Source organism: Marmota marmota, unplaced genomic scaffold (genome assembly GCF_001458135.2).
Source record: "Marmota marmota marmota unplaced genomic scaffold, marMar, whole genome shotgun sequence".
NCBI lineage: Eukaryota > Metazoa > Chordata > Mammalia > Rodentia > Sciuridae > Marmota > Marmota marmota.
In genome coordinates, this window is record NW_026000051.1 from 11,625,077 (window position 1) to 11,647,968 (window position 22,892).

General features: G+C 41.8%; 1 protein-coding gene across 1 annotated transcript in view; it reads left to right on the forward strand.

The window, feature by feature from the left end:
* The window catches only part of Brinp1 (BMP/retinoic acid inducible neural specific 1), a 169,134-nt gene that overhangs the window by 34,143 nt on the left and 112,099 nt on the right, over positions 1 to 22,892 (forward strand). Inside the window, exon 2 of the mRNA XM_015497775.2 lies at positions 14,819 to 15,086. Within this exon, the coding sequence (XP_015353261.1) occupies positions 14,869 to 15,086 (218 nt within the window). The 5' untranslated portion in view covers positions 14,819 to 14,868. The remainder of the gene's footprint in view (positions 1 to 14,818; positions 15,087 to 22,892) is intronic.

A 22,892-nucleotide genomic window follows, 5' to 3' on the forward strand; every position in this document is an offset into this window, starting at 1 on the left:
TTTTTTTTTTTTTTTTTTCTTTCCATCAAGCTCCCAGTGAAACACCTTGCTCCTTTATGACTTAAAACCTGCAGGCTTCCTTTCTTATGCATAGATGGATTAGGCTGGATGACATAGTCAGAGCCTCTGAGCTGCAGAGAACCTCAGTGAATACTCAGTGCCCCCCCCCCACTTAGCACTATTCCTTCTGTCCTCCAAACGTGGGCCAGTCATCCCCACTAATGCATTAAAATCATGTGCAAGTGATTTAAGACTCCAGATTCTGGAGCTTCATCTCCAGAATTTCTGGTGAAGTCTGGAGGAGCTGGTGCATTTCCCAAGCAGAGACTGCTGGGGCTCCACAAGCTATGCTCCCATAAAGTCCCTGAGGGCCAAAGACCTCAGTCACTAGCTGACAGCATAGTGCAAGTGGACAGTCTAGGCTTTGGATAGACCTGGCATCAGATTTCAACTCTGATTCTTAAGATTCATGGGGTTACTTTGACTAAGTTACTTAACTTTACTGCTCTCAGTTTCCATATCCCACAAAATGGGAATAATAATACTACGTAGTGTGTCTGTGAGCTACACCACAAACTTGCTGTATAGCAACCTTTCCTCCCAGCTCAGGCAAGTCAGTGCCTTTAAGAACCAGCATGCATCATAGGTCATGCATTGGTGAGTCAGCTGGGGACCACCCCATCTAACCCAGTCTCACTTATCTAGGCTTACCGCCCCTGCTCTACAGTTCAGTGTGTGTGTAGGGGGTCTGCTCTATGCTTAGCCTAAGGCATTTTAAATGAACAGTCTGCTCCACATGTCCTTCAGCCTCTTTCAGAAACACTAGACACATCCTTCTTCTGGCAAAGGCAGAAGTACAGAAGTTAAATGGAAGCCCACAGGGTCTCTGGAGGTGCAGAGCTAGCCCACCATCACTCCTGTCTCACCCTAATGACTAGAACACATAATGAGGAAACTCAAGGAAAGGGGAGTGGGCTCTGCCTGCTTAGTAGAAGAGCTATAAAATGACATGACAAACTGCCTGATTATAAGAAGGGGTGATAATTTGAGGCATTAAATAACCTGCCACCACCATCCCACAGTGGAGATCAATTGAAGTAAAGTTTGTAAATACCTTGACTCAGCTCCTCTCATTCACTAAGTGTTCATAAATTATTTTAATCACTATCATTAGTATAGCAAGGACTCAAAAATGGTGGCAAGAACAATTAAATCCTGAGCTCCTGAATCCAGCAGCACAGATGCTCAGGGAGGTGCTCTCGTGTTCTCAGAATGACACAGATGGGATAGTTGGGCCCTTGGAAAGCAGATGGTGCAATGTTTTTTTTTTTTTTTTTTAATCTTGGATTTGAAGAGCAACAGGAAAAACCCTAGTTCTAGCTCATCACGATCTATGACATGTCACTAGGTGTGGTGGTGCATGCCTGTATTCCTAGTGACTGAGGAGGCTGAGGCAGGAGGATTGTAAGTTTGTGGTCAGCCTTTGCTACTTAGAGAGACTGTTTCTCAGAAAAATAATTAAAAGGGCTGGGGATGTAGCTCCATGATAGAGTGGAATTCAAGCCCCAGTCTTCAGTCCTGCAAAAATTAATTAATTAGTTAATTAATTAATATATATATATAATATATTAATTAATATATATATATATATATATATATATTTCCAGGTGTGTGTGTGTGTATGTGTATGTGTATGTGAGTGTGTGCATGTGCGTTTGTGTGTGCATCTCCTTCCAGAGCTGGGATAGTGTAAAATGCATAGCATTCACCTACAGATTTTACTAAAAGTTCAGGATTCCATTCCATTTTATTAGAAATTGTAATTCAGTTAAGTTTGGTGAAGTATCCCAAAGGATGAACATGTGTTAAGCATCCCTGGTGATCAGGACCAAGATGGTCTGTGACTTATTCTTCAAAACTTGAGTTAATACAAACAGGAGGGAAATAGTGAATTCCTATATTCTCATATTAATAGGACTGGAGATCTAGTGGAAAATGCTAGCTCTGCAATATGTAGGGGATTAGAGAGGCCCTGGAAAAGGACAGTGTCAATATAAGAAGACAGATGTGGTCATGTATCAAGGAACACTCATGGCAGCAGGGACTCCCCAAACCAGAACCATAGGAAGAGTCAATTACATAACATTAGACTGTAGCAGTAGATTTCACACATGTACCACACATGAATGTAGATATGTGTTGAGAAATTCCTATTATCTGTTGGCTTATATTAATAAACATATACCTAAAGATGCAGGGATGAACTAGAACCCAAGCCCTGCTCTTAGGATGCTTCTTATCATCCAGTGGCAGAAGCATGGAATGGGTCAGAAGTATAATTAGAGGCACGAGTAAGTTTCAACCAACTCCCAATGCTGGAAGTGTCCACTCCTACTTGTATTTATTCCCATCAAGAAAGGCCTTCAAAGGAGAAGACACTGGAGATGCATTTTCAAGAGAGAGTCAGAACCTGCTCTTTATTTAGATATATGAAGGAATTTTAGGGAATTTGTGAAAACATCACAGTAAGATGTTCAGCATGCTGGAGGGAAGAGCATAAGGAGAGTGGGGCGCAAGTGGCAAGATGATTCTGGGATGTAGGCAGGGTAGAAGTGGAATTCCTGTTAAGGAGTTTGGACTCTATCCTGCAGGCAACAGAGAGGTAAAGACCAGAGTGATCAGGGAAGTGAAATAGCTCTGGTATAGCTAAAGGCAGAGAAGGAATATGGTTAACACTTCTAGTGTTTTTTCATATCCTGAGACTTATAGAAAGGGTAGGAAAAACTAGCACCTTCTTTAATATGTTTACTTCCCACACTGATGGAACCTAGCTGTGTTCCTGTGTTGGAAGTAAGTTGTTCTTCGTCAATATGCAGAATGGATGGGACAGTATGAGACTTAAATACCATCTGGGGCCTACTGTGAGAGGTTAGATCCAAATCTACTTTTCATTATGAAATATGGTCAAAGAATCATTCACTAATGATGGTAATACATGTCCAGGAACAAGACTACCTGCATTTGGATTCTGCTACTGCCTCACATTCGCTGTGAGACCATTTGTGCATTTCTAAGCCTTCCTGATTTTAGTTTCCTTGCCTATTAAACAGGACTGATGATCATCCTGCTTGAGATGCTTGTTTTGAGGGTTAAGTGAGTTGTGCATGTTTTATTAAAACAGTTTACTGAGATGTCATCTCTCTGACTTTATTTTCTCATCTCTGGAGTGAGAGTTATAAATCCCTGCCCTGTGTATGTTAGATGTGATGTCGCGGTCAGATGGAAACTCAATTCTTTTGCAGTGTGAAGTTTTGCTGGAATGCAAGGATGGTGTAAGGAGTGCTAGAGGGAGTGGGAGGAGGCAGAGCACTCACAACCTCCAAATTACAAACATTAAAAAAATCTGTGATTGCTGATTTAGGCATATCTAGTACCTGCTTCAGATGTGTCCCCTGACTTCTTTCTTGAATTTCATGTTTGTCATGGGCAAGAATCAGCCATGGGTGTCCTTTTAGATCATCATTTAGCAGGGATGCTATAAAAGGATGAAGCCATTGCACAAGAACTAGCAGAACCTATGGATCTACAGGAACATTTCAGGTTATTCATTATCTTACAGCCAAATGGATCCACCAGGAACATTTAAGGTTATTCTTTAATCACCTGCTGGAAACATCAGAGCAAGGGACAGAACTTTTTGATAGATAAACATTGGAATTATTAATAATTATTAATAAGTACAAGTTTCCAATTATTCAATTGGAAACTTGTACTTATTCCACTTAATATTAGCATTAGATTAACCACAGGGAAAAAATCAGTTGTTAACTCACAAGAGCATTCTTATTTTTTTATTGAGCAATTATTGAGCACCTATATAGAACTAGTTCCTACATTTGACATAACTTTCTGCTTCCAATCTCTTTGGTGTGCCTCTGTGGGGAAAGCACCTTTTCTGACACATCTCTGTATCCCATGAAGCCTCTGTCTTACTAATTTTCACATCATAGGTGGGTTCTCATGATCCCGTGCTTTTGCTTACCTTGGTCCTATGACCTGGAATGCATTCTCTGACATGCTTTTATTAATTTTTTCAACTTGGTAAGTCCCTACTTGAACTAGTAAAGACCAAATCAAATCTCAGCTCTCCTGAGAAGTCTTAAACTCACTCTGAGTTACTTTTCTCTTTATTTTCAACACTTATTCAGGTATCCAATAAAACCCAATCAATTGTTCTGCAATTTGAACTTTACAGGTTTATCTTCCTGTGGCTCCCTATAGCCATAAACAGTTTCTTACTTCTCTTTGCCTACCCAGTAGCTTGTCCAAAATTTGACATTCCACCACAACTCTGTGAAGACCTCACACAGCTCTTTCAATCAGTACTAATTAGCTTTCTGTCCCCATTCTTTATTTTCTTCTTTAACTCTGGGTTGGACCTGTGTGTTTAAAAATTTATTAAAGCCTCTCTATATGGAAAAAATCTTCCATTGGTTATTGGTTTCCCTTTCTGGTAGGGAGAAAGGAGAGGTGTTGGCTACCATTCTTGTGTGCTTTCCTTCTTAGCCAAGTGCTGGGCACTCTCTGTCTCCATTCATTCATGTCCCATTCATGCTTCAGTCTCTTCAAAGGAATCTTCAGTCCTTGTCAAGCTGTTGAAAACTGTCCACCCCTATTTTGTCAAGTGCAATAGGCATTTGAGTCTTTCTCTTGTACCACTCTGCAGCTTTTGAAACTTGAGACCCTTCTCTCCTTAAACATCGCTGTTTCTCCTCACTTTTGTAGAGTTATCTTCTCAGTCTATTCATGGGATGATTTTCCTCTTCATGCTGCCTAAATATGAGCATTGCTTATTGTTTGTTCCCATTACTCTGGACTCACCTGTGTCCTTTGAGTGGTCTCATCTGCTCTGAGAATTCTAATCACTGTCCGTCCATAGTGTGCTTTACAAATCTCTATCTCTAGTTCTGGCCTCTTTTTCATTTGACTTAAGGTTCTATCGCCTTCTGGAAATCTTGCCTTGAATATTCTGCAGACACCACAAACTCAACAGATCCAAGAGAATACTTTGTTTTTGTTCACTCTAAATCCATCTCTTTTTCTTTATTGTTTATTACCATGACTGTCATTATGAATCTAGTCACCAAACCAGAGCTAGGAGTCATAGTAGACACCCTTCTTTCCTCACCTAGCCATCAAATCCTACTAATTTTGCCCCTCTACAATTTTTTACCTTCTATCTCTCAAATATAGAATAGCTTGTACAGACCACATTTAACCTAATCTATTAGTTGGCCCCTTTATTTTCTCCTTTTCCCTCTTTAAATCTCTTCACTCCTCCTTTCAGATGGAGTAATTCATCTATGTACAACTCTAGTGCACAACTTTTCTGTCTCAAGGTCTTCTGTGGCTCCCTATAATCCCATGGGGATTATCCTAGCTCTTGGTTTGTAGAGTTCATTAATTGAATCAGTATAGATTCAGTATCTACCATATGATTGGTTCCAGATACTGGACATAGATAGAAGGAATCTCTTTGTTCAAGAAATATTATGTAGAGATATGATTATAAAACAAGCAACCCCATTTATCTCTTTATTTTTTGCTAGTCTCTGCCGAAAAATTTTAATTGTCGTAACTCTGAAGTGTTTATAGGTCTTATATTCATAGCACCCTCCTTCATTTTTCTCTTGTGTTCCCTAGCCTGGGATTCAGGGTCCATTTTCCTTCCTTCCTTCCTTCCTTCCTTCCTTCCTTCCTTCCTTCCTTCCTTCCTTCCCTCCCCACCCCCTCTCGTTTTTTTCTTCTCAAATACTTCTTTTCCTCCTAAGACCTCACCTGAATGCAATCCCCAAGAAGTATTGCCAGAGACCCTGGTTTGAGGCTTCATGCTTCACAGCTCTCTGGATGTACTGTCTTTGCCCTGCAATTACATTATATTGATATCACCTGTTTCTGTGAGAGCCAATTAAAATAGTATAAACACAAGACTGAGAGCCAATTAAAATAGTATAAACACAATAGATAATTGTTAAATTTTACTAAACTGGCCCAGAATAAACACTACAAAATGTTTATTTCACTCTCCCTTTGAAAGATTTCCTGCAGAGACTGCTGATAATCTGGGGAGAAAACTCAAAAGGAAGAAATTTAGGTCTTCACATTTCTAAAAGTGGCTCAAATGAAATATTTATGAAGAAAAAGATGCTACATATAATTTATGCTTTTATTGTTAATTTTAAAAGTAATACTTGAGATCATGAAATTAAGTATTCTGTATATTTCCATTTTTGTTCAGATTTCCATGACTTTCTCTAGATTTGATATATCCAGAAATTTCATACCTCAAGTTGACTTATTGGTCATTCTCTTCATTAGCATACATATAGTAGATTTGTGACACTTCATGATTGTCAAGGTAAGAAGACTACAGGCAGGGATGTGTGTTTTTGTTGCTTAGTATTTAAATTCCTGAGTCATAGAATTGGCTTGGGTTGAAGTTAAATTCTGCTAATTTTAGATACTGTGACACTGGAAAAATAACTATATTTTTAAAAAGAGCCTCAGTTTTATCATCTGCAAAAGAGAAATAATGCTATTTATCCCAAAGGATTGTTCTGTGGATTTAATAGCCTGGGGCATGAGGAGAGCCAGGTATGGTATCCAGCAAGTAGTCTATGCTCAATGGTCTTTCACCCTCACTAAGGCATCTAAAATACAACGTGAGTCCTGACTCATCTAAGATAGGAAATGGGGGTGGACATTTCAAGGACAGGGAATGTAAGCAAATACACTGAAGCATGTTCCATCAGTGAAGTCGCAGAGAGAATCTGGAGAACTGGGTGAGTTGAGAATAGGATGTGGAAGAATGTGAGTAGGAAGTGGATGTCTCTTCTGAATATAAGACCTAGGGATAAGCAAACAGAGCGAATGATTGGGCCTGTTTAGATCGGGCAGTCCTGAAGCACATCTGTATTTAGAAAGATGACTGGCAACAGGTGCTCAGGATAGAAGAGGTAGAGAGGAAGCAGGCCCATGCGAAGATGATTGTGATAGCTCAGGTGATAGTCATTTTGCAAAATAAGGACACGTGTCAAGAGAAGATGGACATGATAATTCATATTTGTCAAAATAAGAAAACTACAGGCAGAGAAGATGTGGTTTTGTTGTTTAGTGTGTTAAAGTCCTGAGTTACAGAACTTAGAATTGGCTTAGGTTGAAGTTTAAAGAGACGTTTCCATTAGAAAAGACACATTTCTGGGGTAAAGTGTGTTTATTGGAAGGAAGGGTACATGTAGGATCAGTTTGAGGTTTACAGAGAATATAGGAGAAGGAAATTATTAGCAAAGAAAAAAGATATCTATGAAAACAAAGTAAACTGACGGGTTGGGAAGATGATGATGATGTTGATAGAGCGAAGGAGGAAGTTAGGGTAAATCCCAGCTTCTCACAGGGGCCTGCTGTGGGAGATCCTGTGGTTCATTTGGATGAGGAATACTGGGAGAAGACAAAGCAAGAGGGGGTGATGATGGGTTTAGTTTGGGTTATTTTTGAGTTCCAGAAGCCTGTGGGATTTCCTAGAGATGTTGATGATGTGGTTAAAATTCATAATACAGAATGTACAAAGTGTAATGAACTCTCATTCCACTGGTCTTAACAATCAGTAAGTTTTTGTCTGTATATCTTTTTAAGTGTGTGTGATATAAGTTATTTACACATATTACCTTCACTAGCTAATATGGCAGTTCCTCAATGCTCAGTGTCCAGTTACAGGAAAGGTCAGCATTAGTAACAGTAAATGTAAATCTGTGTTTTCCTCAGTCTTCTTGATCATCTTGAATCATTCTGACCAACACATGGTAAATCTGATTAGATCTGACTATTTTGATTTAGCATTGCAGTGTGGCTGTCTCTCTGCTATTTTCTTGCTCATGTTGCCTTGAATTAGTATCATTATTGTCAATTCATAGCTCTGTTGGCAGAGGTCTTTTTAAATTTAACTTTATTTATTTGGTACTAAAGATTTAGCCCAAGGGTATTCTACCACTGAGCTAGATCACCAGCTCTTTATATTTTGTTTGTTTATTTATTTGTTTTGTTTTGAGACAGAGCCTCACTAAATTCCTGAGGCTGACCTCCAACTTGCCATACTCCTGTCTTAGCCTCCCAGTTTGCTGGGATTACAGGCATGCAACATCATGCCCAACTGACAGGGATCTTTTAGTCACTTGCCTAGTTTGTGACAGCTAGTTTGGTTAAAATCAAATGTGTTACTAAAGTGCATGTCACTGGGCACAGGTAAACATCAAGGTGTCACAATACCCTGGAAGTGAAATAAAGATGGAACCCAGCCTCTCCTTTCTGGGGGCTCCCCTTCTGTACTCTAGTACCATTGATGAGTTGGTACTGATATTTGTGCTGAGTCTTATACCTAGCTAATAAACCAGGAATCCTAATATTTTTTCTTGCCTTATATGCCTTAAAAAGTAAATTGTAATTGAATTTAATTGGGGTTTTACACTGAGTTGTACTCTGAGTGTTTTTGTGAAAACTTTACTTTAGTTAAATAGGATTCATGGGGTAAGATTGGAAAACAAAAATAACAACAAAATCCACTTGAATCTTGTCTCCCACTACTTAAACCTCTTCTTCCAGGTTCCTCCTGATATTTGGTTGAGAGTATCATTTTTAAAGAACCCTTTCAAATTATTTCTGTTCACCTCTGTTTCCCATAGAGCTGTCAATGTCCAATTGAGTACATGATGACAAATAAATCATTTGAAGTGGAAACTTCACTCTTTCTCGTGATTCTCCTTTTTCTCCTGTTATGGGGTTACCATTATCTCTTCCATCTTGCGAAATTTTGATTTCCAACTTCAGGGTTTGGCGGAGATGGAGAGGCGGGGAGGTGGGAAGGCTCTTCCTGGATAACCCTTTTTGCAGAGACATTAGTGCCTGGCAGTTCGGCAGGTGTTTAGTGCTGACCTTTTCTTACCTGCAGCATTTTTGAGTTATCTTTGAACACCACTTCTGGAAACCTCTGACTAGTGATTCCTCTGATACAGGAAAATATATCTCTTTTCAGCTGCTTACCTACTCCTCAGCCTTTAGGCCCTTGGGAAACGGCAGGACGACTCCAGTTCCTTTTACGGGGATCTGGGCAGCCTGGCCCAGCTCTCTCCTGCATGTTGCCCGTCTCTGTTCCACGGCAAGGGGAGCCACATTCTCACCCAGGAGTTAGGCAGCGTCTTCCCAAATTGCAGTCCCTTCTCTGCTTCCAGGTTGCAGCCCGTGTCTCTTCAGGTGTCTCTTCTTAGCATTCTTTGTGTGGTTTTCGAGTGTAAGTGAGGCGACCACCTGCCATGCTTTCCTAAGTTCCAGGGAACAGGACCGTGTTGTTTAAGTGGTCTCCTGGAAACGTGAGGCGGGAGACTTCGTCCCCTTCCTCACATCCTGAGGAGTCTAGGGGTGCTAGGGATGACTCAGCAATGCCACCAGATTCCACTCACACTCCATTTCTGGCACCAAGGCCTTACCTTTTTATGCTGTGATGTGAGTGTTAAGAGTCCCCCAAAGTGCACTGAGGCTGTTTGTGTTGTAAGTCTAACACGATGGTCACATAGTTCTCCCTGCAATAGGGTTGTTTTTGTAGTTTTGGACTTCAGCGGAAACCCAGCTAGTACACCCTATGAATCCTTACCTGAACCCCACACAGTGACCATTGTCCTGTTATTGCCCACATTTTACAGATAAGGAAACTGAGGCATGGGAGGGGGTGATTATCCACATGCCCAAGCTCTCTTAGCTTGGTATATCTGCATCTTGGTAAGAAGTGTTATCTGGAGATCCAGGTTTGGGAGTAGAGGCCTCAGAGAGGCCACCTGATTGGCTCAGGTTCTCTAGGCAGGTGCTGCGGGCTGCCCTTAGGTGTAGCATTAGCTCAGTTCCTCAAGGACCCTGGGGAAGTAGAAGGAAAAGCCATTCTCTTCTACCCTCTGGCCCTGAATGGGGGCCATGGCCCAGCAATCCATGCCGAAACCTCCAGAGGATGAGCTTGGTACAGGCTGCTGGAAGGCCGTTCTCTCTCATCTCTTTCTCCTGAGTGTGTGCCTCGGATGTAAATATTTTACAATGGCAACAATTAGAAATGTGCTCTGTGTGGGATGAACCGGTTTCCTCAATGACACCGCAGGCTTATATATAGCACAGTTCAGCAGAGTGCCTCACGTGTGCGCCCTGCTACAGCCTGTGACAGCGGCTCTGTGGACCAGAGCATCGCACAGCAGCGGGTCTGTGACTCACCAAAGGTCACAGGGGGTCAAGGGCAGTACTTGGAATAGAACTGGCCATGTGTTCCCGGGCTCTGAACTCGAGCGGCAGGAAATTCCCTTTGTGAATCTTTTGGAAGAACAACAGAGCCAAATGCATGGTGGAAAATATCCAGGGTTGTCTCTACAATGTGCAGATTAGGAAATTTGGCCCTGGAATGTAAGAGTTTTTATTTATAATATATTTAGTGTTTGGTCATTGATTTCAGAAGCAGATGCAAGTGACCAGTGTTAAAGACAAATATATATGATTTCCTTTTTTTTCCAATGTTGATAGAAATGTGGAGTTAGATGAGTGACCTTCCCAAATGGGGTTGTAGAGCACAAGTGTTCATCACTGTCCTCCAATGCCCAAGATAAATGGAAGAAGAGCCGCATGAGTCATTTTAAAGTTTCTAGCAACCACATGAAAAAAGAGATGGGAATAATTCATTTAAATATCTCTTATCTAATCTGATATATCAAAACTAATATTTCAGCCTGTAATCAAAATAAGCATTAGGAAGACATTTTACTTTGTGCTAGTTCCACTAAGTCTTTGAAATTCTGTGGATGTGTATTTTGTACTTAGAGCCCATCCATTTGAACTGGCTGCAGTTAGCATCCTTGTGAGCCGTATGTGGCCTGTTGCTCCAAAACTCCAATTCTAGCTGCCATTTGCTATCATTGTGGCATTGAACCAGTTCCTGAACCTCAGTTTCCCCTCTCCTCCAAGTGTAAATTGGGGACAAGAATGACTTCCTCTCATGAAATTGTCATAAGGGAACATTAGCAACTGGTGTGATCCCTGTTGCATAGCAAATACTCATTTAATGCATAATTTCTTCCTTAAAATGACTTTTGTGGCACCTGAACTCCCTGTGGAAGAATGGACTGAAACCTCGCTTCTGACTGTATCTGAACAGGAACCTATTCTGGTCTCTTTTTCCCTTCCTTCCACGGACATTTCTTTGTCCCTGAGGCATCTGTATCACTTATTCCTTCACCTTCTTCATATCTCTGCTCAGAAGTTCCTGTATCAGAGATGCCTTTCTTGAACACTCTGCATAGGAAACCATACTCTCTCTCCCAGCCCCTGTAACCTGCTCCGAATACGTCGAGCATACTCCTTACCACCTGTTTCCCCAATGGAAAATCGTATCCTCCCAGAGCGCTGGGTTAAAAACAATTTCTCTGACCTCTATCCCTCTATTGGACTTTATTCCTTTCTTGTAGTATTTATGGAGAACATTTTATCTTAGAATCACTCATGACCGTGGCTTTCCCAAGGACAAGACCTAATTTCACCTGGGCATTGGGGTGGGGAATCCAATTACCATGGTACAGAAATTTAATGAGATACACACAGGTTAAAATCCTGCATCTAACACTGAGGAGTTGTGAGCTTGGGAATGTTATTCAGTGCTTATTTGTTACAAGATGGAACAGCTGTACCACCTTGTGAAACACACCTTTCTTAACATCTGCTTCTCTTTGGATTCTTAGGCTATTACTAAGAAAACACACATTTTTAAAGCCAAGCACACAATATATGCAAAACATCAGTCATGTGACTCTTATATGATCCCAACTCTCCATGACATTTAGTGCTAACATGGTCTTGTTTATAGAACAGGGGCCACATTGCCTATCATCATATCTCATACAAAAACATTTAGGTAACAAACATACTAGTCTTTGTTCTAGTTCAACAAAATATTCCTTTTTATTAAGACGTTCTTTATAGAAAACCTCATTTTTATTTTCAGTGCTCTGTGAATCACCATGACTTTCTAAGTCCATAGAGATATTCTCCGACTTCTTCCATGTAATACTCATCTATACCTAATAAAAGGTAGAGGTATCACAGACTCCCAAAATGAATCAGACACAGCCTCACACATCTACTCCACTGCCAACATTAAGTGGCAGAATGAGAGTCCTTAACGAGTAATTAGAAGACAGGTGTCCCAATTCGCCACCCAGGCCATGGTCTGTATAAAGGGATTGGATTTGGTCAGAGTTCCTCAACTTTTACATGATCGACATGTTGGTTCCAGAATCCTTTGTTGCAGGGGTCTGTCCTGAGCACTGTAAGATGTCTGGCAGCATCCCTGGCGTCAGCAGCATCCCCTTAATGACAATCAAAGATGTCCCCTGGGGGAAAAATGGTCCCCACTTGGAAAGCACTGGGCTGGGGCTTTTAAATCTTAGCTAATTCTAGGACTATGGGTGAAGCTTCACTCCCTTATGTACATACATGTGCGTGAACACACACACACACACGCACATCCACACCACCTTCCAGGAACAACCTTGTTCCTGTCCCACTTTTGATAGCTGCGGTGTTCTCCATCCTGTTTCCTCGCCATAACCACTCAGCATTCTCTCCAGGCTCCCACCCTCACCCCTCACAGCAGAAGCTATGGAGAAGGGCTGAAGGGGTGCCGTGCTGCGATTTCAGCGTACTGTAGCTCCTCACCACAGGGAACTCTGAACGGTTGCCTCCACCCCCTGTTTGCCACTCCCGTGGGCTGTGGCAGACAGTCTTGGCAGCTGTGGCTGTTACAGTTCTGAGCTCAACATGGAAGCCTTTGTTTTAGGCTCTGAACGAAACTTGAGGCCACAGCTTTTTCCAGCCCACTCCTCTGCACACGTGCTTCTCTCCTCTGCCCTGACAGCTGGGGCTTGCTGCGACAAGTGGATTTTTGTGGCAACTCGTGATAAAATGGTGCATTTGTGCAATACAGGGAAATATTCAGTTGGGCAGGAAATCTCTGTCTCTCTCTTTTTGATTTTTTTTCTTTGTTTAGCTTTATTTTCCTCCCATAGTCAGCTGGAAGAGTAAATAAATAAGGTTTGCTGTTTAATCGTGTGTGGAGATGGTTCTGCAGTTGACAAAATGTTTGTGTCCTCATTATATTTTTACATGGTAGTCATAAACATCCAAGATGGAGAGAGGGGATGTGACTGTTCACAGCAACATGGCTAGTCAAGAGCAGAAACAGTTTTCAAAGGTTCTTGCTAGTTAAAATCTCACAGCCCAATGAACAAGACACAGAGACAACGAAGTATCATATGAGATGATAAGTGCTGATGCACAGTTACAGGAAAGAGTAGAGCGAGTAGAGCTGAGTTTCAGGAATAACACTTTTAAAAGGAATTGGAAAAAAGTAACGACCACTGAAAATCTGACCTTAAGTGGTTACTAAAGGATTTGGGTCCCCAAACTATGGGACCATTGTGATCAACATTCCCTAGCAGAGAATAGATTAACATCGGGATTAGCATTCATCATCATCGTTATCCTCCTTACCATTCATGCCATTTTTTGAGCATTTATTATATTCCAGGCTCTTGAAGGGGCACATTACATAAATTATTTCATTTGATTGTTATATTAGTCCTGTATATAGGTGTTATTGTTAGCGACATTTTACAGATGACGAAAATAAGCAAAGTTATCTTGCCTAAAACCATACCACTGATAGTTGGTGCAAGGTAGATGCAAAGCCTTTCAATATGGAGTAGGATAAGCTCTCTTAGAATCAGCAGAATGAGAGGTACCAACAGTACAGCGTTAAGCTAGTGAGGAGATGAAGCTAGTGATGGGAAGATAAAGAGTAAGGCTGGTGAATTTTCCAAAGGCGAGGCATGCCTTTGTGGTCTGTGTGATTTCCACGAGGAACCTTCCCCTAAGCTTTCTGTTGGACTCAAGCATTTCTCCAGTGCATTCCCACACTTTGCCCCCATACCACCCAGTAAGACTACTGGTGTGCAAGACCCCACCTAACCCCTCCTCCTTTAGTTTCTCCTCCAAATGCCCTCTGAATCCTGGGAACAGTGAGGCTCAGAGGCACCATGAGTTCTTTGATTCCAAGTTTCCTTGGAGTCTGGGAGACACTACACTGAGCTGCATAGAAGCTACCCCAACAAGCTCCAGGAACTCATCTCCAAGGTATCCAGCCCAGATAGGCATGAGGATAACCCACCATGAGACTTGGTGCATACATCTGATCATGCAAAAGCAAAGCACTCATCTGTGTGTATACGTCTGTGTGAGAGGAGAGGAGAAAGGAACTCTTGTTTATTGAGTCTCCGTGATAGGCACAGCAGGTTGTGAAGATGGAGGTTGAGACAGAAGCTCAGGTTCTGTGTCTGTGTCTCTTATCGGGAGTAGGAGACTTTGTTCCTGCATTAATTCCTTTCACTCACTCTTTCAGCACATCCTCAGTGTGACACATGAGGACAGTGCATTCCTAAGAGACTAAGAGGTTTACAACATGTGAACGGCCAAACAAAGCAGGGTTGGGAGCCCAGATCTCCATAGAGTGTATGGCTTTAGGCACAAACCATACTGACCTGCGTAAACTTTAATGCATTCTGCTAATGGAAGGGATCATCGTGAAGATGTGTTAACTTTTTTCTTCTCTCTTGTCTTCCCCCGCCTTTCCTCTCCTCCTCCTCCGCTTCTTCCCTCCTTTCTCTCCTTTTGATTTTGTTCTCTACAGGACTCCAGAGAATGGAGCAAGAATGAGAGGAAAAAGGCCGGCAGAAAAGCATGAACTGGAGGTTTGTTGAGCTCCTCTACTTCCTGTTTGTATGGGGCCGTATCTCAGTGCAGCCCTCCCACCAGGAACCAGCTGGGACAGACCAACATGTCTCCAAGGAATTTGATTGGCTTATTTCAGACAGGGGGCCTTTCCACCACTCCAGGAGCTACCTATCCTTTGTGGAAAGACACCGACAAGGATTTACAACCAGATATAAAATATACAGGTATGATGGAGGCTAAAGAGCCCTCGCCTTTCCTTTCTGTTGGGCTTTGTGGGGTCAGGCCCTGCCACACCCTTGCTGCTGGATAAGTGTTCGAGTCAAGAGATCGCGTGTCCCTTTTACAGGCTGTTTTTCATTTTGAAAAGTAAAAAAGAAAAAAAAATTGACAATGACAAGGAGACGATCAAAATATCAGATACCTAATATTTATCCAGTACTTGTGTGCTGGGCATGGTGCTTAATACTTCCTATTTATTATTTCATTTACAATTTCTAATAATTATCTAATACAGATTTTGGTAGTTTTCTCCACTTTTCATCTTCTGTAACTGAACCTCACCAAGGTTAAATAATGTGTCTAAAGTCACAGAGTCAATAGGTGGTAGGACTGGGATTCAAACCCTAGTTCTGTCTGCATCCATAGTTATGGTGATTCTCAACCACAGGAGGCATAGGTAGCCTTGTTTTACAAATGCTGCTAGGGAATCTAAGAGCCTACTCTAATATATCCATGAATTTGAGGAAAAAAGTGGACATTCAGTGAACAAACCTTTCCTTCAGCAGGTATGAACTGGATCTTGGCTTATTGGAATCCTACTCAAAGACTTAGCTCTCTACAAGAGAGAGAAATTTTTCTCTACCCTTTGAATGTTCAGTATGTGAGGCAGCTACATCACCAATTGACAGTAGATAGATTAGGAGGAGGAAATGCGTTTACATTAAGGGCATGCATACCTGGGAGCCCTACAAAATAAGAGCCACGAAGAAGGGCCACATGATTGACATCTGTTTAGCATCCTGAGCTGCAGAAAGAAGTAGGGGACTGGGGTTTCTGAGGGGTGGTAGCAAAGAAAGTTATGAGAGGGTGAGGGGAAGAAATGATGGAGAACATCATTGTCTGGTTGTACAGATAAAGTCTCTCTGGTAATAAAAGTCATCTCTCAGAGCAGCTCATTAGAACAAGAAGCGATAGCTTGTGATAAAATCTGTCTGGGCCTGTGTCTCCTGTCCTATGAGTTCATCTCCCTGGTTGATGAGATTCTTGGGGAAGGGATTCATGAACATTGAATTGTTTGCGGGGAGAATGTATCTGTAGGAGCTTAAGGGAATTCCAGTGAAAGCCCCACCTTGTACTTTGGGGGGAAAAAGAGAGACTAGAACCAGGAGGGCAGGGGAAGAACATAGAGACCTTGGCTCTCAGTCAGTTTGGAACATTCAGCATGAATAACGCCATGCTTTGAGGTACTGTTTCTGAGCCCCGACAGCTAATAGCCCAAAGTCCTTTCTTCTTTGAAACTCTCAGGTTTTCCACATTCTACTTACTCATGGTCTTCTTGATCTATTCACCGCTCTCTCTACTTACTCCCATTTAACTATATCACCATTTGCAATTAGAGTGCATTCTTGTATTACAAACTATTTGGAATCTCCATGTATTCTTTCATTTTTCACCTAACTGGAAACTTTTTGAAACAAATGTGTGTGTGTGTGTGTGTAGAATTCATTCACTTCTGTGTCCCCAGGGTGATTTTTACTCTGCCACTGTTATTATAAGCACACAATAAATAGTGTGGACTGGAATTAGTGCAAAAATTCTCTGGAGCTTAGAGTTAATGTCAAGGAAGAAAGGGCAAACCCTCACATTTCTGGGCCCGTTAGAATACAGGAGCGGGAAAGCATGGTGCAAGAGAGAACACTGGCCTACAGCTAACAAGGCCTGGATTGAGGTCTACAGGCTTCTCAGTTGGTATGAAGAGTAGGCCTGTCTTCCTGGCTCATTTTGTGGTATTATGCACTGGGAGTGAGGGATTCATGAAATCTCTACCAGCTGCATATGATACTATGCTGAATATTCAAATCCTCCTCTGACAATGGGCCCACAAGTGACTGGGGTCTCACAATGGTCCTGTTTATGTGAGAGTTCACATGAGCTTTCTGTGTGCCTTCTTGAAGAGTGGTCAGTATAATCAGAGAGTTATGTGGGTGAGAGACTTATCTCTCTGGGCATTATGAAATGGAGGAACAGACAGGAGAATGAATGTTGGACAAGAAAAGGGGGAAAATGTGCAAGGGTGAAAAATAGAGGGGCATTTCTTTCCTCAACAGAGAAGAATGTCACAATTTTAAATATATAATGATGATTCAGTTTCCCTTGGGATAACTCTCCCCAAATCACCCAAGAACAGTAGTCATCTACTTAATTTCCATTTTGGATCCTTAAATAGTCTCTGGCAGAGTGTGGACACTACTGTTTGTGATTAGGCATAAACCAAATATGGGTGCCCATTGCTCAAGAGGACACATCAATCTCAGAAATTCCTGATACTGGAGAGAAGGACGTGGGTTTGAGATGTTGGATTTGGGAGGACCAATGAAGCAGAGATCCCGATATTTCACTCTTTGTGTTTTGTCAAGAAATAACATCTTCTTGGTTTTATGGATGTCCTTCTTCTCTGTTTGAGCCTCTCCAGGACATTTTCAGGTTCAGTTGACTAGAGTTCATATTAGCACTTTAAAGATGATTTGATGAGTGACTTTAGGAAAGTCATGTAGTCAAGAGAAGTTACGGTCTGGGCTGGAAACAGAGAATAAGTCAGTCACTACACTAGTGACCAGACCAGAACTGCTGGGATCCATTTCTTATTTACTAAAGTTTCTGAGAAAATGTGGTCTTCTTGTCCCTTTGCCAGACACTGAGGGTATGAGCGGGTCTGAGGATGCGTAGGCATGATATGACATCGTATTGGTTATAGTGCAGTATAATAAGGACAGATATTGCCTCTGTTAGATGATCAATATAAATTGTTGTTGCTGTTGGACTAACACATTCTTAAATATGTACCTTAAGTGTTGCCATGCACAGAGGCTTGATAGCATCCTTTTATTGATCACTTATAAGGTCCTCACAACATCCTCTACCAGGTGGATAGCGCCTTGTCTTCCTGTCTTCTTCTTTTATTTCTTTTTTTTTCTTTTGTGATACTGGGAATTGAACCTGGGCATACTGTACCAGTGAGCTTCAGCCCTAGCTCTTTTTATTTTTTAGTTTTGGGACAGGGTCTTGCTAAGCTACCCAGGCTGACCTCAAACTTCTGTTCCCCTTGCCTCAGCCTTCTGAGTCACTGGGATTATAGTGTGCGCCACCACATGCTGGCATGCCTTGTCATTTTATGGATGGAAAGCCAGGACTTGGGGAGGTTGGGTGTATTGCTATATTCATCCATCCAGTAAAGAGTGGAGCTTGGTTATAAATACTTGTCTACCTGACTCCAAAGTCCTTTAAACGCTCTGCTGGATGTTCACTCCCCTCCCAAACACATCTGTATGGCTTCCACATGCAGAGCGTGTCCGAGCTCTGAAAGGGTGACTCCAAATATCCTTTATTACAATGGCTTTGTCAACATTTTGAAGGTAGTTTTGGAGATGTTGAGAGATGAAAGGTGGCTAATGAGGTTGGGAGTCGAGACCTCTGAATGCTAATGCCAGGTCTCCGTGCACTGGTCTTGTGACATTAGGCAAGGCCCTTCCTTTCCTGAATCCCACTTTCCTCATTTATCCAATGACACGGTTGATGTAGATCAGTGCTTTTCAACCTGTGCTATTTGAAATGCTGAGGATTGAATAAAGAAGCCATAGAAACTGCTGCAGTGTGGGGACAGGGGCAAAGGGGCCCTTCAGGCAGAATTGCCAGCTTTTATCTTCCTTTATAAAGAAAAGATTGGCTTCTGCTTTTGCTTTTAGTTTTTACAAATGCTTTATGTTGGATTCCATGGTTTAAACTAAATTTACAATCATCCAATGAGCTGGTTTCTAAGATCCTTTTTGGCTCTGAAATTAAGTATAAGATTTAATGAAGGTCACGTGGGTAATTAAATGATGGAGTTCGACCCAGAAGTCAGATCTTTGGTCATCTAGTTATTCTTTCCTTCCTTAATTTAATCCTCAAATAATTATGAAGCAACAGTTCTAGGCCCAGCACTGTATTTAGAGCAGATGATCCAATGATGAGTAAAATAAACATGGCCCCTTCTCTCATAGAAGAGACTGACATTAATCAAGCATGTGTGTGCACGTGCACTCACACATTTACGTACACAGTAAGTGCTATGAAGGAAAATGTGCAAGAAACTGGGAAATCATGAATGCCACAACAAAGATTTGGGCCTTATGATGTTATAGGATTAGGTGGGGCTCTTGTCATATCTGCACAGGGAAACATGCAAATGAGTACCCAGAGACCAATGCCCACCCAGGTGCAGGCCAGAGCAACCCCCAACTAAGATGTGCTCATGGGGACAGTTATCGAATGATACTTTTCCTCCCTGGTTGCCGCTTTGTTGAAACACCAAAGCATTCTCCAATGCATCTGTCTTTCTGTATGCTGACATGGATGCAAACATTAGAAAGTTGGCATTGCTTCATTAAAGAAAGGTCTTCTTATCAGGCTGCCATACTGCCAGGTGCCAGAGCCAGCTCTCCCGAGATGCCCTGGACCTCAAGTTTGAGTCAGTTCCCTCTGCCCCAGAAGCCAGTCTGGAGCCCAGAGTGGCTTGAAAGCAGGGAAGGATGACTCCCGTGCTCACTAACGTAGGTGAAGGTCACCCTTTTCCTTCTGGGTGCTCTCTCTGGTTTTAGTTCAGAGTGCTGGTGACCATGGTGATGAGGGAGCCTTTCCAACTGAATCCCAGCAGAAGCTTCCTCTAACATTGTCTCACAAGCCAGGCAACACCATGAGCACATGCAGTGGATTGGGTACATGGGGTACACACACTGTCACTTGATTATTTTCTCATTTTAGCTTGAGCTAAGAAAGGCTTGAGCTAACAGAGGCTAAGGACAGCATGAGCTGAGAAATGCTCAGGGACGCTAAGAGAGTTGGTCCCCCCCCCGCCTATGAATCTGCCATGGTGCAGTGTCCACACCCTTTGCCCTGAAGTGGAGCCTGGTCACTAGTCCAGCTCACCTGCCTCCTTTCTGCATGATTTTGAAGTAACAGGACTTCTTTGAGCCTCTGTGTCTTCATTGGCAAAGTGGAAGATCTAACTGAGGTAGTCTCCAAGGTTTTTCACATCCCTGAAACTCCATGATTCTGTGAAATGTTGTCATTTTAAAATCGGGCACATCCCAGCAGAATGGACTGTGGGTTTGGAGTCTGGAGAACCAGGCTTTGTTTGATTTGAAGTCTCCTTTTAGCTTTATCTTTCTGGTCAGTTCATTCAAGCAGCATTAATTTAGTTATACATTCATCACTTTAGAATTTAAGACCAATTGTACTCCACTAACTGTGCTATGATTTGGTGATACAGACATGACCCAAAGTAGACAGTAAAGTATACACAGCCACACACACAACACACACCCACTCACACAGCCCATACCCCCTCCTCTACTGAGCTCAGAGTTGGGAGTGAAGGACGGGAAGGGTGGACAAGCAAAGACGTGTCACTCCATCTACAGGAAAGATCCCTCAGATACAGTTTTCCCCTCTGTGGATAGGAATAACAATGTCTGTCATACCTGCCAGGACAGGGGACATACAGTTTGTGTGACAACACTGTAAAATTTACATTTCTTTTTGCTTGGAAAATATTTTCATTTGAGTTCAGCCATTCTGTTAGGAAAATACGATTATTTTCTCATTTTATGAATGAGATTACTAAGGCACTAAGGGACGAAGTACTTTGCTCACCTCACACGGTTGGGAAGTGCCAAACCTGGATTCAGAAGTAAGCCTTTAGGATGGTTCCCCTCGAGCTTTTATCATTTTCTCATGGCTTTCTGTAATTTTAGTTACTTCATTTATTATCAAATATTTACTTTGACTATGGGCAAGTTGCCTCCTCTCTGAGACTCATTTTTCTCATCTATAAATTGGTGATGATAATAAATACTCAGTGAAGATTTGGTGAGAAATAACATATTGAGTATATAAGGCTTGGGATTTTGTAAATGCTTCATACAGATGAGTTCCCACCTCCATTCCAGGAGCAGAGTGCATTTGTAGAAATTGTTTCTCTTTGTATCTTGATAATTTAAAAGTTAGTTTGGTCTGAAAGTGTTTCCTATATTCCTACTGCCCTTTTTTTTTTTTTTTGGTACCAGGGATTGAACTCAGGAGTACACGAGCCACATCCCCAGCCCTATTTTGTATTTTTAAAAATTGTTTTAGAGACAGGGTCTCACTGAGTTGCTTAGCATCTCGCTTTTGCTGAGGCTGGCTTTGAACTTACGATCCTCCTGCCTCAGCCTCCTGAGCTGCTGGGATTACAGGCGTGTGCCACCACACCTGGCCCCTACTGTCTTTTGTTTGTTTGTTTGTTTGTTTGTTTGATTTTTTGTTAGTGTTTTCCTGGCTTTGAGATCATCAGTAATTGCTGTAAATGTAGTAGCTACTTCAAAGGTAGCTTTAATAGAAGGGCTATGGTTCCATTTGTAGGCTTTGGATTTGGAGTGTCAGGGCAGCGGGGAGACAATGGGGAGACAATGGTAAAGATGGTATGGTCAGTTCGCCACAAGAAGTGGTTTCACATTGAGTGGTTTTCTCTGCAGGTTGCAGCACAAGGGATTTGTGGCTTATGTTGCAATCACTTTGAGCTCAAAATATGTATCTGAAAGTCAAGTATAAATCGAATCTTGGTAGACCAAGTCTAATTGCCCAGCTGTCTTGCATATTTATTTCAGAGTTGTGTGAATCACCATTCTAATGTGCTATCTTGATGTTCCTTCGTGTATTTAACAAGAACATCTATTGTAGGTTTTGCATTAACACTGTTTGGATAAATGAATGGGCCTGGATGGGTAGAAGGTTCTATTAAGTTAAATGAGATGTGGTTCTCTCAAGATTATACGTGGGACACCTTGCTCTGCCAGATGCTGTTCACTGGGGAGTCCATAACATATTAAACAGGGACAAACCTGCCTTCAAGGAACTCAGAGAGCAGTGGGCTGAGAGAGAAGCCTACTGTTACCTCACTGTGGAGACTTGTGGTTGAACTTGACAGAGATCTCCAGCCTCTTGGTTCCAGATCAAATCTTAACATCATATTGTAGAAGGGCTATATTTCTGTGTGTCTAAAATTAATGTAGATCAGCATTTCATAACATATATTACATGGATCTCCAGTTCAAAGTGATATTAAAAGTGTTTTTCTGAAAGTAAAAGGGACCCTCACAGTCAAATAAGTAACAATAATAATAATAATTGATCACATGGAATCTTAAGTGCCTAGCATTGCTCTATACCAGGTATAGACATTATTCCAACTGATATTGACAATAATCCTGTGCAGTAGATTTTGCTCTTATCTCCATGGACATAACTTGTACAAGGTAAAAGGATTAATTCGAGGTACAGGACACGCTCCCAGGCAAGTTTGAATCCAGAGCCTGTATCCTCCACCATTCCCTGCTGCCTTTGAAATGATGTAAAGATACATATGGGAAATGGAAACAATGTTACAGGGGCCTCCTTACCACAGGGCTTTTATTCCGGTTAAATTATGTAGCAGCATTTAACCAAACCTCTTTGACCATGCAACCTTCTGCTCAGCTGACCTGAGGGATGGCTGGCCTTGCCAGCTTTGACAGCTTGAGTGTCACCTCTTTGGATTCCAGCCCATGTCAAAGCACTCTGAAAGGGAAGCTCCTTCAGTTTGGGTACCTGGCACCTAGCAGAGGAAACCAATAATCCTGTGGAGCTTTTGTTTGGAGGACTTTGGTTTAAATCTACCTTCTGGTTTATGATTGAAAAACATGGAATCAGTAGCTTCAGTTTTGCTATCACAAATTTTATATATATGTATATATATA